The sequence below is a fragment of the Oreochromis aureus genome, linkage group 18 (genome assembly GCF_013358895.1).
Source record: "Oreochromis aureus strain Israel breed Guangdong linkage group 18, ZZ_aureus, whole genome shotgun sequence".
Classification (NCBI taxonomy): Eukaryota; Metazoa; Chordata; class Actinopteri; order Cichliformes; family Cichlidae; genus Oreochromis; species Oreochromis aureus.
In genome coordinates this window covers 34,922,097-34,938,645 of record NC_052959.1, presented here as the reverse complement: position 1 = coordinate 34,938,645, position 16,549 = coordinate 34,922,097, and the positions used below count along the sequence as shown (strand labels likewise).

The window sequence follows — 16,549 nt, the reverse complement described above, 5'->3', positions numbered from 1 at the left end:
ATTTCCCAGTTTAGTTTTTTGTGCTTTCCCCTGTCAGCAAATAAAGCTGAGTTTCTGAGTTCATCCCTCGAGTCTGAGTGCCTGCATCTTGGGTCCAACTTCTGCCTGCCACACAGCGTTTCATGACAGTTATTTTTACTTCCAATAGTGTTAACATACTACACAGATCATGAACAACATTTTTTTAATTTTCACTGTACGTGGGATGAAGCAGTTAATTAAAAGTAGTCTAACATAAATGTAAATGCTGTGATTTGATTATTTTAGAAAACCATGTGACTTGGATGGATTCGATTCTGGGTTTTAATCATTTGTTTGTTCCAGGGTGGAATGATTGTTCAACATTCACCTTCATTTGAAAAACCATAATTGGCTTCACAAGTTTGACACATGGACTCTAAAGTATACAGACAGGCTTAAATAAATAGATTTACATGCAAATATATACATAATAAAGGTCCTGAAGGTTCTACAGTGTCTTTCACTTTGACAAGGCCACAGTTCTCATGAGTGTTTGACTGAAACTGGTAGTTTCTCTTTGCAGCATAAAAAGGATTTGTCAGACAGACCTCATTGGATCCACCAATACTCAGAACGCTACAGATGAACAGAATCAACTTTCTGGGATTTCCTTACCTGATGATTGAGCGTGCATGAAGACAACCTAATGGATTCTTTTTAAGTCATGAAGAACTTTGTGCTTTATTGTGAAAAATCTTTCATTTGTTTCATTTTCAGACAAATCAAAACTTCACTGTGATGTTTTAGTGTCTGAAATCAGGCTTCACTCATCAACAGTTTTTAAAATATCCTTAAACTGATATATTTTTTAAAGCTGTCATTACTTTTCAAAGTGACCATAGTGAAGAGCTTAAACTTTAAACTTCATAAACAAGACTGAGACCCTCCTGTATCCTAACAAACCAGAGAGGTTTAACAGTGTGTTACGTTCTTTGCCTAGGCGTGTATGAACGCAACAAGAAGTTGGCCCACTCACGCTCCACCAAAGCAAAAACACAAACAACAATATCTTCTAAAGTGCTAAGCAGCCATTTATTTTCTTCAGCTGTGAGCAGTGCCAAAAATAAAACTCCCTACTGGTCCCTGTGCTTTCCTACACAAAATAAAACCAACCAAAAGACAATCCACTTACCTACCTTTCTAACCAAAAAACAGGAGAAAACTTAATCAACAAAAATGGCTTCTCACGCCTACTAGGCTGCTGCAGTGAAGAATATGTACAAGGTGAACAAAATACACGATTGCTACTTGACAAGATTATTTACAAAACTAAGATACTAACACCAGACACACGAGTGGAACATGGTGGCTACACAGACGGACCAGCAACCACAAAGACAGAAGACGCGACTTAAATACACACAGAGAAACACAGGGAGATTACACACAGGTGGGGACACAGCTGGGGATAATCAACCAGACGAGACAGAGGTAAAACTGAACACACTCACATGAGACACAGACCTTCACAATAAAACAGGAAACGAGAATACTACACCAAAACGCAGACCTGACACTGAGAGACAGACAGAATGACACATGGAACCTGAACTAAACTAAACGTGAGATACAACCAAGAACAAATCCTTAAACATGACATAAAACAAAACACTGACAACATTAAATCATAGTGATGGGTCCTGCAACACTGACGCACCGACGCATGTATCAAGCTCACCTAGCGAAGCTGCTGTATCGCTCATTGCCAACGCGCCAAACTGTGTTTAAAAGATACCGCATCCACATCTGTCAACGGAATGAGTCACCACCAAAAAAAAACAGAAAATTACTCTCGCAAAGATTAAAAAAAAAAAAAACTACACATCTCTCCATAACAAAATGGAGCCCGAAAGAAAAAGAAATGTTTCTGCTGTGTGGGATCATTTTGATCTTTTAACTGCAAATAAGGTAATAGTTTGTCTGTTTTTGTTTCAGTGTAATCTATCAGAATGGGAAAAACAGCAATGTGAGTTGAAGTGTAAATTATTTATTTCATTTTATGCAGGTTAAATGTCGCATCTGTTCTGCGGAGCTTTCTTACACAAACAAAAGCACTTCCTCAGTGTTTAGGCATTACAGAGCCAAACATGAAAATGAGGAGACAAACACACTGAGAATGAACACAGGTCGGGCTATATTGACACTGAACAGCTTTATCATCATTTTTTTTTATTAATATGTGTTTTATTATTTTGAAATCAAGCATCTAGGAAGACTGTTCTGGACCAGGCAGTCCTGAATTTTATTATAAAGGACTGCCAACCCCTTAGTATTGTGGAGAGTGTCGGAGAGAAACATTCCAAGATCAGAGGATCCTTTAAGGTACTGGGGGAATAGGAAGACATCTTATCCGAACTTTTTCCACCTGGCTTTACAGTTTTTGTGTACCCCAGCTTCATCTGTGCCCTGTGAGTTTTCCAAAGCTGGGGAAATGGTGTCAAAAAAATGCAATAGACTGAATGCAAAAACATTGGATAAACTTATTTTTCTGAATAGAATTTTATAATAAACTCTGAGTCAAATGGGTAATATTACTGTAATAGAGTAAATTGTTGCCCCCCAGTGGTAAAATACAGAAGTGCCTGTTACAGGGCTAGTTCTTGGTTGACCAACGCATAACAAAAAAGGGTAGTTTTATGCACCGCTAAGAAAACAACAAGTTAGTGTGTGATGTCTTGCTGTTCAATAAAAGCACGTATCCACGTCCTTCTGTTCTGATCTTTTCAAGACCCTAATCAAGAATATCACAACTGGCGACGAGGATTCTAAAGATTTCCACTGCGTGCCAGAAGCTGTAGAAGGGCTGTGTTCACATGTAAAGGGAAAAAACACAAGACGTTTTTCTTCACGGCTGCAGCGGAACAGCTTTGGTGAGCTAACATGGCGATGCATGTGGGTCGTGTTGAAGAGTATAATGAATCGAAGGAAGATTTTGAGTCATATTTGGAGCGTTTGGAGCAATGGATGTTGGCAAATAATGTTTCCGATGAGAAGAAAGTGTGCACGTTTCTCTCTGTGATCGGAGCAGATACATACAGGCTGCTAAAGAATCTTGTGTCTCCGAGGGTACCGAGTACCATGGGATATGCAGCGCTGACTGCGGCGTTAAGTGCGCAATATAAGCCGACTCCAGTGGTGATAGCTGAGCGTTTTCGTTTTCAGAAACGTAACCAGAAAGAAGGGGAGGCAGTTTCTGACTATGTTGTCGCCCTGAGGCAGTTGTCAGCCACATGTGATTTTGGACAATATTTGGATGAGGCCCTGAGGGATCGTTTTGTTAGTGGGCTGCGTTCTGATGCTGTGCAGCGCAAGCTACTATCAGAAAAAGATCTTACATTTCCACGTGCATGTGAGATTGCCGTATCCATGGAACTCGCTTCGAAAAATACGATGGAGTTCTCAGGACGCCAGGACCCTCACCACGTAAATGCCTTGTCAAATGCTCCCAATTTTTCCAACAAAGGATGGAGAGGACAGAACAGGCAAGAGGGCAATAACAAGCCAAAGAACCGGAAGGGACCTAAAAAAGACACAGGAGTGAAGCAACCATGTTATCGTTGTGGTGGAAAGCATTCGGCACGTGAGTGCAAATTTAAGAGTGAAAAGTGTCATGTTTGTGCAAAAATAGGACACACTGCACGTGCTTGCAGGAATAAAAAATTCAGTCAGCAAACTCAGTATTTGGAAACTGAGGATGAATGCTCAAGTAGGAATGATGAAGCTGAACTTTTTGGAGTATATTCAATGTACTCCATCACCTCCAGTGAGAAGGGATACACAGTGGATGTTGCGCTTGGAAACAAGAACACCACCATGCTGCTGGATACAGGATCAGCAGTGTCGGTGGTATCAGACAAGTATTATCAGATGCATCTCACTCATTTCCCTATAAAACCAGCCAGTGGGCTAAAGCTCAAGTCCTACTCAGGCCAACACATTGCTGTGCGTGGATGTATTATGTTACCAGTACAGTATGGGACTCAAAACATCACCCTACCACTGATCGTTGTTCAGGGAGACAGACCAGCTCTGATTGGACGAAACTGGTTAAAGAAACTGCAGCTGAACTGGAAACAGATTTTCACAGTACACAAGGTACTGGTGCAGAAAGAAGCAAAGCCAGGAGTACTAGAAGTGATTCAGCGCCATCAGGCAGTGTTTTCGGATGACCAAGGCTGCATCAAAGGATTTAAAGCTAGAATCCACACTAAACCAAACACTACACCAATTTTCTGTAAAGCTCGCCCAGTTCCTTATGCACTAAAAGAAGCTGTGGAAAAGGAGCTGGACAGACTGGAAAAGGTGAAGGTTATTTCAAAGGTTGAGAAAAGTGAGTGGGCATCCCCCATTGTTACTGTGCCAAAAGCAGACAAAACAATTAGGATATGTGGTGACTACAAAGTCAGTGTCAACCAGTGTGTTGAAGAGGAACGATATCCACTGCCTAATCGGAAGAAGTTTGTTTGCTACTTTAGCTGGAGGAACATCCTTCAGTAAACTTGACCTTTCTCATGCCTATCAGCAGCTACAGTTAGATGAAGAATCAGAGAAGTATCTGGTCATCAACACACACAAAGGTCTCTATAAGTACAATCGCCTCAGCTATGGTGTTTCCAGTGCTCCAGCTCTTTTCCAGTCTGTGATGGATCAAATCCTTCAGGGGATGGAGCATGTGACCTGCTTTTTGGATGACATCCTCATCACTGCTTCATCTGAAAAGGAGCATTTGAAGAGGTTGGAGGAAGTGCTCACACGTCTGGAGAAGCATGGTGTCAGAGTGAAGCTTTCCAAGTGCCATTTTCTTCAGAGCAGTGTGGAGTACCTGGGACATCGTATTGACGGGGATGGACTGCATCCTTTAGAGGAAAAGGTAGCAGCCATAGCAAATGCACCAGAACCAACAAACGTCACTGAACTGAAGTCCTTTCTTGGTCTTCTAAATTACTACAGTCGATTTTTGGAAAATCCATCCACCATTCTTCAGCCTTTGCATAACCTGTTAAGAAAAGATGCTAAATGGATTTGGACTATGGAATGTGCAAAAGCATTCAAAGATGCAAAAACTCTACTGCTGCAGAACAAAGTGTTGGTGCATTACAGCACAAATCTGCCATTGAAGTTAGCCTGCGATGCGTCACCTTACGGGGTGGGCGCGGTCATCTCTCATGTCATGGAAAATGGAGAGGAAAGGCCTGTGGCATTCGCGTCAAGAACATTAACTGAAGCTGAGCGAAAGTATGCCCAGATAGAAAAAGAGGCCCTTGCCATAATTTTTGGAGTAAAGAAATTCCATAAATATCTGTATGGAAGGAAATTCACCCTCATAACAGATCATAAGCCACTGCTGGCTATACTAGGGCCAAAGTCAGCTGTCCCGACACTCGCTGCACTAAGAATGCAACGCTGGGCTCTTATTCTAATGGCATACAATTATGACATTGAATATAGAAGATCAGCTGAACATGCAAATGCAGATGCGTTGTCACGTTTACCTCGGAATACACCAGACAACACTGCAGAGGAAGGGAGTATCTTCTATTTCTCACACGTGGAAGAGCTACCAATAGTAGCTAAAGACATTGAGAGAGCAACCATGAAGGATCCAATCCTCAGCAAGGTATGGAGCTACACCATGAATGGGTGGCGAGTTATATGCAAGACGAATCACTTAAGCCTTACTTTACACGCAGACACGAGCTGTCAGCAGAACAAGGATGTGTTCTTTGGGGACAACGGGTCATCATTCCACCAGTTTACCAACAGAAAGTGCTGGAAGACCTGCATCATGAACATCCAGGTATCTGTCGTATGAAAGCACTAGCCCGCAGTTACCTGTGGTGGCCAGGTTGTGATGGTGATATACAAGAACTGGTTCAAAGCTGCCCAGTCTGTCAGGCTGTGCAGAAGTCACCACCCGTTGCACCACTCCATCCGTGGAAGTGGCCTGAGAGAGTTTGGCAACGGATTCACATTGATTTCGCTGAAAAAGGCAAGCAGTACTTTTTAGTTGTCATTGACAGTCACTCAAAATGGTTGGAAGTGTTCCCTACGCCATCCATTACCTCACACAACACCATTGAGGTTTTGAGAGGGTTATTTGCTTCATATGGACTTCCAGAAGAGCTTGTTTCAGACAATGGACCTCAACTTGTGTCAAAGGAATTCAATCAGTTTTTGGAGTTAAATGGGATCAGACACACAGCTGTTCCTGCCTATCATCCTGCATCAAACGGGGCAGCAGAGAGGTCAGTACAAATCCTGAAACGATCCCTGATGAAGAATGTGCTGGAAGCAGATGGCAAGGCCACGTTGCCACTCAGTCATCGTTTGGCAAACTTCCTTATCATGTATCGCAGTACACCGCACACTGTGACGGGTCGTACACCAGCAGAGTTGTTCCTGAAACGTCAGATCCGGACTCGCTTCAGCCTGCTGAAACCTGAACTAAGCAGACACATTGAACAGAAACAGTCTGAGCAGAAGCGACAACATGATTGCAGAACCCAACCTGTTCATGTTTTTTCGGAGGGAGACGCTGTGCGAATCCGAAACTTCAGGGGGGGGAAACAAAATGGACTCATGGAACAGTTCTGAAGAAAATGGGAAGTGTTACTTACCTGATACGAGAGGGACAGAGAACACGCACAATACATGTGGACCACCTGTTGCAGTGGAGACAGACTGTGGAGAAACCCCCAGTTATGTTTTCACCGGTTCCAGAGGGACGACCAGAAGTGATTATGGACGGTGTTGTTCCAGAGATACCACCCAGTCCACCTGGGATTTTAACATCACACCCCTCACCTCCTGAACCACCTAAACAGACAACTGATGAACCACCAGTATCCATCCCAGAAACCACCCAAAGTCCATCTGTGACACGCAGATACCCAGAGAGCATGAGAGTTCCCCAAAGAGACTGAATCTTTGAAAATGTAGAATTATGTTTTAGTTAATTACTGCCAGTTATTTTAGAAGTGAGCAGTTAATAATACAAGTAATGGCTATATTTGTTCATTGTTCGAAAAGGGCCGAGAATATTTCTTTTTGGGGGCAGTGAAATACATTCTTTAAAGGGTTGCTTATTTCAATTACAAATCTAAAAGGGAGGAATGTAATAGAGTAAATTGTTGCCCCAGTGGTAAAATACAGAAGTGCCTGTTACAGGGCTAGTTCTTGGTTGACCAACGCATAACAAAAAAGGGTAGTTTTATGCACCGCTAAGAAAACAACAAGTTAGTGTGTGATGTCTTGCTGTTCAATAAAAGCACGTATCCACGTCCTTCTGTTCTGATCTTTTCAAGACCCTAATCAAGAATATCACAATTACATTCACAATACTTTCATTTTAATTTTCACTTAGTGTCATTCACAATATATTTTATAATGTCTACAATATTTGAAATGTAAAAGATATAAAATGATTCCATGGAAAGTACAATACCTTAGTGTACAAGTATGACTAGGTCATTGAATCAGTGTCTGTTGTGAGTCTGAAGTAAGTTGCCTGCAATAATATTTAAGGTCCAGCAGGTGTCAGTATGGAGCAAAACAGCAACACTGTGTCGACACAGTATCGATACAGTTTGGGGAATGTGCTGAAACGCTTCACGAGGCCTCATCTACCCATCACTATTAAATCATAACATTTCCCCCCACCCAAAAATCAAACATTTAACCCCAAATGAAATGTTTGATTCATGACCTAGAGAGGACATCAGCCATGACGTTTTCTAAGCCCTTTGTGTACCGGGTGTCAATGTTGTAGTCCTGGAGGAATAAGGACCAGCGCACAAGGCACTGGTTGCTATTCTGCAGGCGACGCTGATGGCTGGACGGGCTCCTCCAGTGAAGACGAATGGCTGGACAGGCCCCTTGGACCCCCCAGCGAAGACGGAAGGCTGAAGCAGTCCCTCGGGCCCTCCAGCGGAGACGAATGGCTGAAGCGGCCCCTCGGACCCTCCAGCGGAGACGAATGGCTGAAGCGGTCCCTCGGACCCTCCAGCGAAGACAGACGAAGGCTGAAGCGGTCCCTCGGATCCTCCAGCGAAGACAGACGAAGGCTGAAGTGGTCCCTCGGACCCTCCAGCGAAGACAGACGAAGGCTGGACAGGCCCCTTGGACCCTCCAGCGGAGACGAAGGCTGGACAGGTCCCTTGGACGCTCCAGCGGAGACGGAAGGCTGAAGCGGTCCCTCGGAACCCCCAGCGAAGACAGACGAGGGCTGAAGCGGTCCCTCGGACCCTCCAGCGGAGACGAATGAAGGCTGGACAGGTCACTTGGACCCTCCAGCGGAGACGAATGAAGGCTGGACAGGTCACTTGGACCCTCCAGCGGAGACGAATGAAGGCTGAAGCAGTCCCTCGGACCCTCCAGCGGAGACGAAAGAAGGCTGGACAGGCCCCTTGAACCCTCCAGCGGAGACGAATGAAGGCTGGACAGGCCCCTCGGACCCTCCAGCGAAGACAGAAGGCTGAAGCGGTCCCTCGGACCCTCCAGCGAAGACTGAATGCTGAAGCGGTCCCTTGGACCCTCCAGTGAAGACAGACGAATCCCGGACGAGCCCCCAATTCTGTTAACTAGGCGTGTATGAACGCAACAAGAAGTTGGCCCACTCACGCTCCACCAAAGCAAAAACACAAACAACAATATCTTCTAAAGTGCTAAGCAGCCATTTATTTTCTTCAGCTGTGAGCAGTGCCAAAAATAACAAACAAAACTCCCTACTGGTCCCTGTGCTTTCCTACACAAAATAAAACCAACCAAAAGACAATCCACTTACCTACCTTTCTAACCAAAAAACAGGAGAAAACTTAATCAACAAAAATGGCTTCTCACGCCTACTAGGCTGCTGCAGTGAAGAATATGTACAAGGTGAACAAAATACACGATTGCTACTTGACAAGATTATTTACAACTATTTACAAAACTAAGATACTAACACCAGACACACGAGTGGAACATGGTGGCTACACAGACGGACCAGCAACCACAAAGACAGAAGACGCGACTTAAATACACACAGAGAAACACAGGGAGATTACACACAGGTGGGGACACAGCTGGGGATAATCAACCAGACGAGACAGAGGTAAAACTGAACACACTCACATGAGACGCAGACCTTCACAATAAAACAGGAAACGAGAATACTACACCAAAACGCAGACCTGACACTGAGAGACAGACAGAATGACACATGGAACCTGAACTAAACTAAACGTGAGATACAACCGAGAACAAATCCTTAAACATGACATAAAACAAAACACTGACAACATTAAATCATAACAAGTGTGTTAGGTTGTTTTTTCCCAGTTTAGTTTAGTTTGTATGCTTTTTCCCGTGCCATCTATTAAAGCCGTGGTTTTGAGTTCATCCCTTGTGTCTGAGTCCTGCACTTTGGCTCCTACTCCTGCCTGCCACACAGCACCTCATGACAATGATATAGTTTCAGTAGATGCACTTCAATGCCACATTATTGTTTTCTCTAAAGCTTTTAATTCATAACTGTCTCATGATTGTAAAAGGACCCAGTCTGCGTTCTAACAAAATCAGAGGTTTAACAGTGTGTGGCTCCCTCTAGTGGATGTTGTGGAGTATTCTGTTGTCTTTGCTCCAAAGGTTTGTGTACAGAGTTTTGGTGTTTCCTGTCACTGTGGGCCTCACAGCACAGTAGTACACAGCAGAGTCTGTCACTGCAGCAGAGGAGATCTCCAGATGAAACTCCTTTTTTTCTCTGTCATGTATAAACTTCAGCTTTTCTGTTTGCGCTGAATGTTCTGCCATGAGAAGCTGTGGACGTGAACCGGACTTCTGATGGTACCAGTAGAGGTTCAGGACAGAGCCTGAATAGTTGCAGGAGAGAGTCACAGTGTCTCCTTCCAAACTCATCACTACATCTTTAGATGGTGTCAGTAAATCCTCAGAGGATCCTGAAAACAACAAAGACATATTTCACCAGGATGTTTCTGTATCTTTAAACTTAGTTTAGTTTATAAAAAGTGAATCAATTCAAACAACATCCAAATATTTTCATGTCTATCATCTCCTTTTACATCTCACTCCATCTTTTGATGACTCACCAGTCTGAAAGGAGACCATCATCATCCAAATGAAAAGCAGGAACATGATTTTCTCTTGGACTGAATGAACAATAGAGAGAACACAGCAGCTCTTCAGCTCCTAAATGAAGCCTTTCATATTCACTGGTGTAGCTCCTCCTCCAAAGGCTGCTTCTTCTGGATAGGCTTGGCCCTGGTTTCTGTGGAGCCTGTAAATAAAGAGAGCTTTGAATATTTGAACTATTTAGCAGAATGTAGAATAATCTCACTCATGTATTAAACAGCAGAAGTACACGTGTAAACCAGCCAGCATCAATACTGGATTTTAAAGATTCATTTGTAGCTGATTGGTTTCAACAACCTAACACATGTTTATCGTATCAAAGCCTGATTAGAAAAACCCTTTTCCAATGTTTCCTGCACAAATTCAAACTTTGGATGGAAAGCATCAGCTGTTGGTAGCTCTTCCTAAATTTCTCATACTTGGCAAGTTATAAATCTGTAGGAGTGAAAAAATAAATACAGAGTTCAGTATCAGCTCTATTAGATATCACAGGCGTTTCTTTAGACTCAGTAATGATGAAGTTATTGAGGGATGTGCATTACTGGGTAGAAATCATTCTCCAGCTTTCTGAAGGTCTTTCAAACTTTTCTTTGGCTGCTTGTTCACTCATTTTCAGTCCAGTCCTTGTACCTGATCATTTTCAGAGGAATGTTTTTGATTGTTAAGACTCTAAACACCGAGTAATGAATCCTTCAAGCATAAAATGATCCTAACTCAACACATGAACTACTGTTTTCTACACAGAACAGAAAACTAGCAAATAACCAGTTTTATGTTTTATATTTGGACTCTTATTTACTCGAGTCTGTTACAAAAAACACAAATATTCACATTTTGTTGGTTGAATCTATAAAAAATACAAAACATAACAGTTTTGACGTAATGAAATCAATGAGGAGATTCTCAAAGAGCTGTTAGCTTGAAAATTGGAATTTTATTTAAATATGAGAACAAAGAGTTCTTACTGTTTTTATTTTATACAACATAAATTCTTCATATCAATAAAAACTTAGCTGAAGACTTTTAGCTTCATATGAGATTTTAGCTTAAAGAGATAAACCTCTGTTACTCTGTTTATTTTGCTTCTGCTGCATTTTTTGCATGTCCTCATCCACTAAATATAAAATAGTGTAAATGAGCAGCTTTTGATGTTTGACAGTTTTTATTGTGTCTGAACGTTCCTACAGTTGGTTTGTGGTTGATGTGGATTTGCTGCTCATGTGAATCCTCCCACAGTGTTTCATTAGCAGCTGTAACCACAGTGACTCTGATAAAACAGGAATTAGCAGAATCCATCTGATATGAAGCTGTGCTTTGAATACCACTTCCCTCCTCTTTGAAGAGTAGTCAGATATCTGTGTTCAGGTTTTTGTACAGCCTCTTCTACACTTTGTATCTCTGTGTTTGTAGAGCACAGTAGTAGAGAGCTGTGTCTGCCAGGGTTAGTGCTGTTATGGTCAGATTAGTTGATGTAGGTGATGTTTCTGAGTTATATCGATTATTGGGAATATAATCAATACCACTCCATGATCCTGCTCCTTTCCTGAGTATAAACTGAGGAGCCTGAAGGTCAGAATGATGTCTGTACCAGTGAAGGAGAAGACTGCTATCACTTGTCTGATAGTTACATGTGAGTGTGACAGATTCTCCTTCTGTTTCAGTGACTTCAGTTTGTTGAGGAGTGATTGAGTCTCCAGCTGTTAGTCCTGGAAAAAGAAAGAAGAAAAGTAGTGAAATGCAGTCTGTATATCTGCTTAATGCAGCAGCTTCAACTAAACTTTAATCCCTGTTCTTAAACTCACCTATAATGTGAGATAGAAGCAAAAAGAGGTGCAGCAACATGTCTTTGGAGTTATTCAACACGTTCTCACTCCCAACTCGTCAAATGTGTGACGCATGGTCAGGCTCCCTCTGCTTCACTTATCGACGCGCAGGGTACCCCCCTCGCGTCGAGAATTGACGTGCAGGGTCCTCTCATTGAATACTATAGAGCTCCCTAAACGTTGTTTATTGACGACAAGAGATTTCCGTGGAAGAGCCTGTTGTCCGTATATTTATACATTTCCGAAATCACATTGTAGTGAGGTGTACTGAACACAATATATTATATAATGTAAACAACTACCTGAGAAACAGCAGATACAGCAGATACATTAATTATAGGCCATTACTTTTGTATCGTTTATTGCATTTATGGAGGGAGAGGTGTATGCTGGGTAATGGCACAGCTAGCGACACGGTGACTTTATTCACCCGCTTCGGCTGTTATCAGTCCATACAATGGGCGTTATTAGCAGAAATCAGTCCCATAGATATGGGCCATCTCCACCTGCTAGATTGTTCAGAAGGTTGTTATCATCCATCCAGATGGAGGATCACTAACAGGAGCGTGGAAGACTCCAGAATCCACTCTGGCTGGAATCCGGTGGATACAGCAGTGTTACAGGTAAGACCATTTAAACGGACAGCATTTATAGAATGACTATTAAAAGTCAGCGAGTGTCAATAATGTTAATGTGGTTATGTTAGTAATACAGCGAGTGCTAATATAACAGCTTTAAGATGCATTTGTAGATATTATTACGTGTTTTACCGTCTTTATGGTGCTAGCTTAAAGTTACGGTGTAAACGTTAGCTTATATTGTAGTAAAGCTGTTACTGTTTAAACGATGTTAGCACAGAAATATTAGCTTCTGTCATGACTGATGAAGTTACTAGTTAATAAAGTTTCCAGTAAAGTGATTAATCGCAGCCACAGATTAACAGTAAATATCCCGATTAGCTTCAATGCATCTGTAATAAATATGTGCAAGTTTCAGTGCTTAGTTTAAACTGTATGATACTTATACTGACCCAGGGTCAGTGTAAAATACAATCCTAGCTGTGTGAACAAAGCCTGGCTCCTTTAATCCTGCATGACAAACCTCAGGATGCAGGTTATTATTACTCTTTCCTGCTGGCACACCTGTCACACCTGAGAGTCAGCTAGAAACTCACAGTGACGTGGACATCATGCAAAGACTGCCAGACTCTGTAATACTGTAAATGATCAGTGACTCAGGTTAACACTAAACTTTAAACAGTCCCTCTGTGTCTCTGTGTGTGCTCAACATCTGGAATCAGGATTTCATTCAGGCTGCATTGACTGTGGGACTTTTCTCTGTTAAAAACAGGTTGAAGACGGCTCAGAAACATTTGAAGATTAAAATTTAGCGTTATGGCTGCTCGTGGTGTGTAAAGCTTCTACTCAGCTGTATTTTTGTTACTAATTTATGTTTGTTGTTGCTTAACACAGATTTCAGAAGAGCAAATATGAGCACTGTTGCTTAATCCTTAATAGTTTAAGTGGATTGGAAATAAAAAAAAATCCAGATTCTTCTTCCACAGAAGTTTCATTTGTCAGTGTGGGACTGCTGAGTCACCTGAAGAACTCATTTCATTCTCCATGATGTTCATTTACAGAAATGTTTCACAGGAACTGATTCCTCCCATAGGGTGAACTAGTGTGTTTCCATAATGATATGTTTTTCATATCTCATTATGAATGTACTTCTTAAATGATCACCGGGGGAAGAAAAGAAGCAGACGTACTTCCAAGAGGGAGCTGCAGTGAGGACACAGCCTGGTCACTGAGGTCAGAGGTCAGAATCTGAAACAGCCCAGGTTTATATTCTAGGAGTTATAAAATTCTAAATGTATTTATAAAGAAACCTTTAAATAATATTTTAAATAATAATCATAATTATGATTATTATTAGAAATATCAAACATTTAAGTGGATTTTCTGTCACACGTATTGTGTTAGCCCTGCGATAAACTGGCAGCCTGTCTTTGTCCTGTATCAGCTGGGATAGGCTTCATCCTCCCGTGACCTTGAATTGGATACATTGTATTCCAATTATGTAATCTCATCATTTACAAACTCAAGGTATCCAATCAAAATGTAAGCATTAATGGTAAAAATGGGAAAGCAGAAATAAGTGTGACATGAATGTAAATGTGTTAGCTGACATGGAGGACAGCTACATGTAGTCTGAAAAACCTTTGTTGTCAAGTTTGCAGGTCCATCAGCACGAGACATTCTTACATAGAAGAGACTGTTAAAGTCTCTAACTCAGTGAAGCATTATTGGTCCCGTCTGTTTGGATAAATATAGTAAGCTGATGTATTTATTGACACATTTTCTTAAGTGCTTATCCAGTTCAGGATCACAGTGGAGCTGCAGCTGGATATGTTCAGTAAAGAAACCTTACAAAAATTAACATATACCTGCATCTCTGTACGTTGTTGTCCACAGGATGAGAAAATCGAACTGGAAGACTGTGGAACATGTTAATAAATGTTTGTGTTTATGCCTGTGTCTTTCACAGGAGGCGCTGAAAGGTTTCCCTAATAGTTCCTGGTGAATCAAAGCAGGACCATAAAGGTTGCTGGACTGTATGATGGCTGTACAGTACAATCCTACTGACACAGCAGAGGGATAACGACGGTTATTCAACATCGTTACACGACACATTCGAGCTGCATGATGCAGACAAAGTGACTAAATCATCTTTTTGTGGTTTATTGTCTTCAAACCAGCAGACAAAGCCGATGGCAGAAGATGTTTGGAGAAGAACTTCAGGCCGTGTACTGACAAGGTATTTTTTTCTTGTTATCAAAAGACATTTGGAGTGACGGCTTCTACAACTGTGCTGAAGTAAAGCTTACAGCCTAAGAAGTCACAGTGTTGATAATCAGCACAAAGAGAAAAGCTCACTTGTTTGAATTTATTTACAATCATAGTTTTTATAAATTCTGACTGTAAACAGCTTTTACAGCTTTGATATTGTTTGACACTCGATGTCAGGTGATGGTATTTAATTTAAAGGTTTCTTTGTCCCAGTGAGCCATTTACACTGACCAGTGTTTCACTTTAACTGTAACACATTCATTATTTAGATCCAACATTTCTAAGAGAAATAACTGAATGTAAAAAATGGCAGCACTCAGGCCAGGTTTCATTTATAGAGATATATGCATGCATTATGAAATTTATGTATCCCAGATCATTTTTAGTCATCTAGTCCTGGCAGACCCACCCCTTCCTCCCAAGTTAACTGCAACCCAAAAGAACTAGTGGGGCTATTTACACATTCACAACCAGTGTGGGGTAAAAAGAGCCACCAAAAACCTGTCAGCCTGCACAGCTACAGATGTGCTAAAAGCTATAAGAGTTAGAAGCTCTGCTTATGGAGAAACTTTCTAAGCCTAACAGGGGACAGGTACTCCTGCCCAAATAACATGATATAACCCCACATACAGCCCAGCCATAAAGTGAACCAAGTCATTTAGTTAAAGACAGCATGGGAGCAAATGCATGTAACCAGCCTGCACCAACCTGACATTTCTTCCTCCTGAATTAAATGAATGAATGGATGAAAGTTAAATGACTACAAACCTAAAGCCACTAGTTCCCACACTGGAATTCCCCGACACTGTGTTAACTGTACTGAACTTGTATCAACAGTTGTAACAGGCTAAGCTACCTGAGACACTGCATTGAACGATTGTTTCTATCTTAATGGTTTCAGCTCAGATGTTCTGCTTTTTCCTTTCAGTAGATCAAAGCAGCTCGTGCTCTGTCTGCTTCCATTCTGATGGCAAGAAGAAGAAGAAGGAGAAGAATGCTTCAGCGAAGTGGCGTTCATGGTCTCAGTGGACAGTCATGGTCACACACTGCATGTGGTTTTAAAAGCAACATGTCTGTTCACCACAACAATGGAGATGTGTAATATTAGTGCAGCTACGGTTTGTTCTTGAACATCAGTTCTGTTTTCTACTTTGACCACTTAGACCAAAAAAAGTGTTGTTTTCAGATTCTTTCTTATAAATCTGTAAATCACCTGTTCATTTTTTATTACAATTAGTTTCACATAAATGTTAGTGTTTCCTTTATGATCTTTTAATGCTTACACTACACTGTACACGTCTACATTAGAGACATTTCTAATGTAGAGTATGAGACTGGGCTGCTTGACTACGATTTGGAAATGGATGCAAAATCACACGGATCGTGCTATTGTTTGTTTTTTAATATGATGGACTGAACACAGGAGGTATCTGACTAAGCAAACATTAGTCCGATCCCATTTCTACCTGTCTCTACTGTTTCAACTGTAACTGTCAGGATATATTTATTCCAGCTCTCACAGGACAAAGGAATGACTCAGACTTGTCAAATGTTCTTTGACTTGATACACAATATGAAGTTCACAATTTTCTTACAAATAAAACTATAATGACAAACATGAACAGCTGTGCTTATTTCTGAGACATGAGTTTTTTTGAATGTGTTCATATTTAGACAGTGTGCATTTGTATGCTGAAACTGTAATGGTGAACCTGAGGTGATGGTCAG

At 41.5% G+C, this 16,549-nt stretch overlaps 2 protein-coding genes across 2 annotated transcripts in view; both read left to right on the top strand.

Annotated features, from left to right (window-relative positions):
• LOC120434305 (zinc finger protein 570-like) overlaps positions 1-16,549 on the top strand; it is a 488,395-nt gene that overhangs the window by 354,005 nt on the left and 117,841 nt on the right. The window lies entirely within an intron of this gene.
• LOC120434153 (uncharacterized protein K02A2.6-like) lies at positions 5,641-6,615 on the top strand. Its single transcript, XM_039601715.1, has one exon. It carries the CDS (start codon positions 5,641-5,643, stop codon positions 6,613-6,615), a length of 975 nt encoding a protein of 324 aa, XP_039457649.1.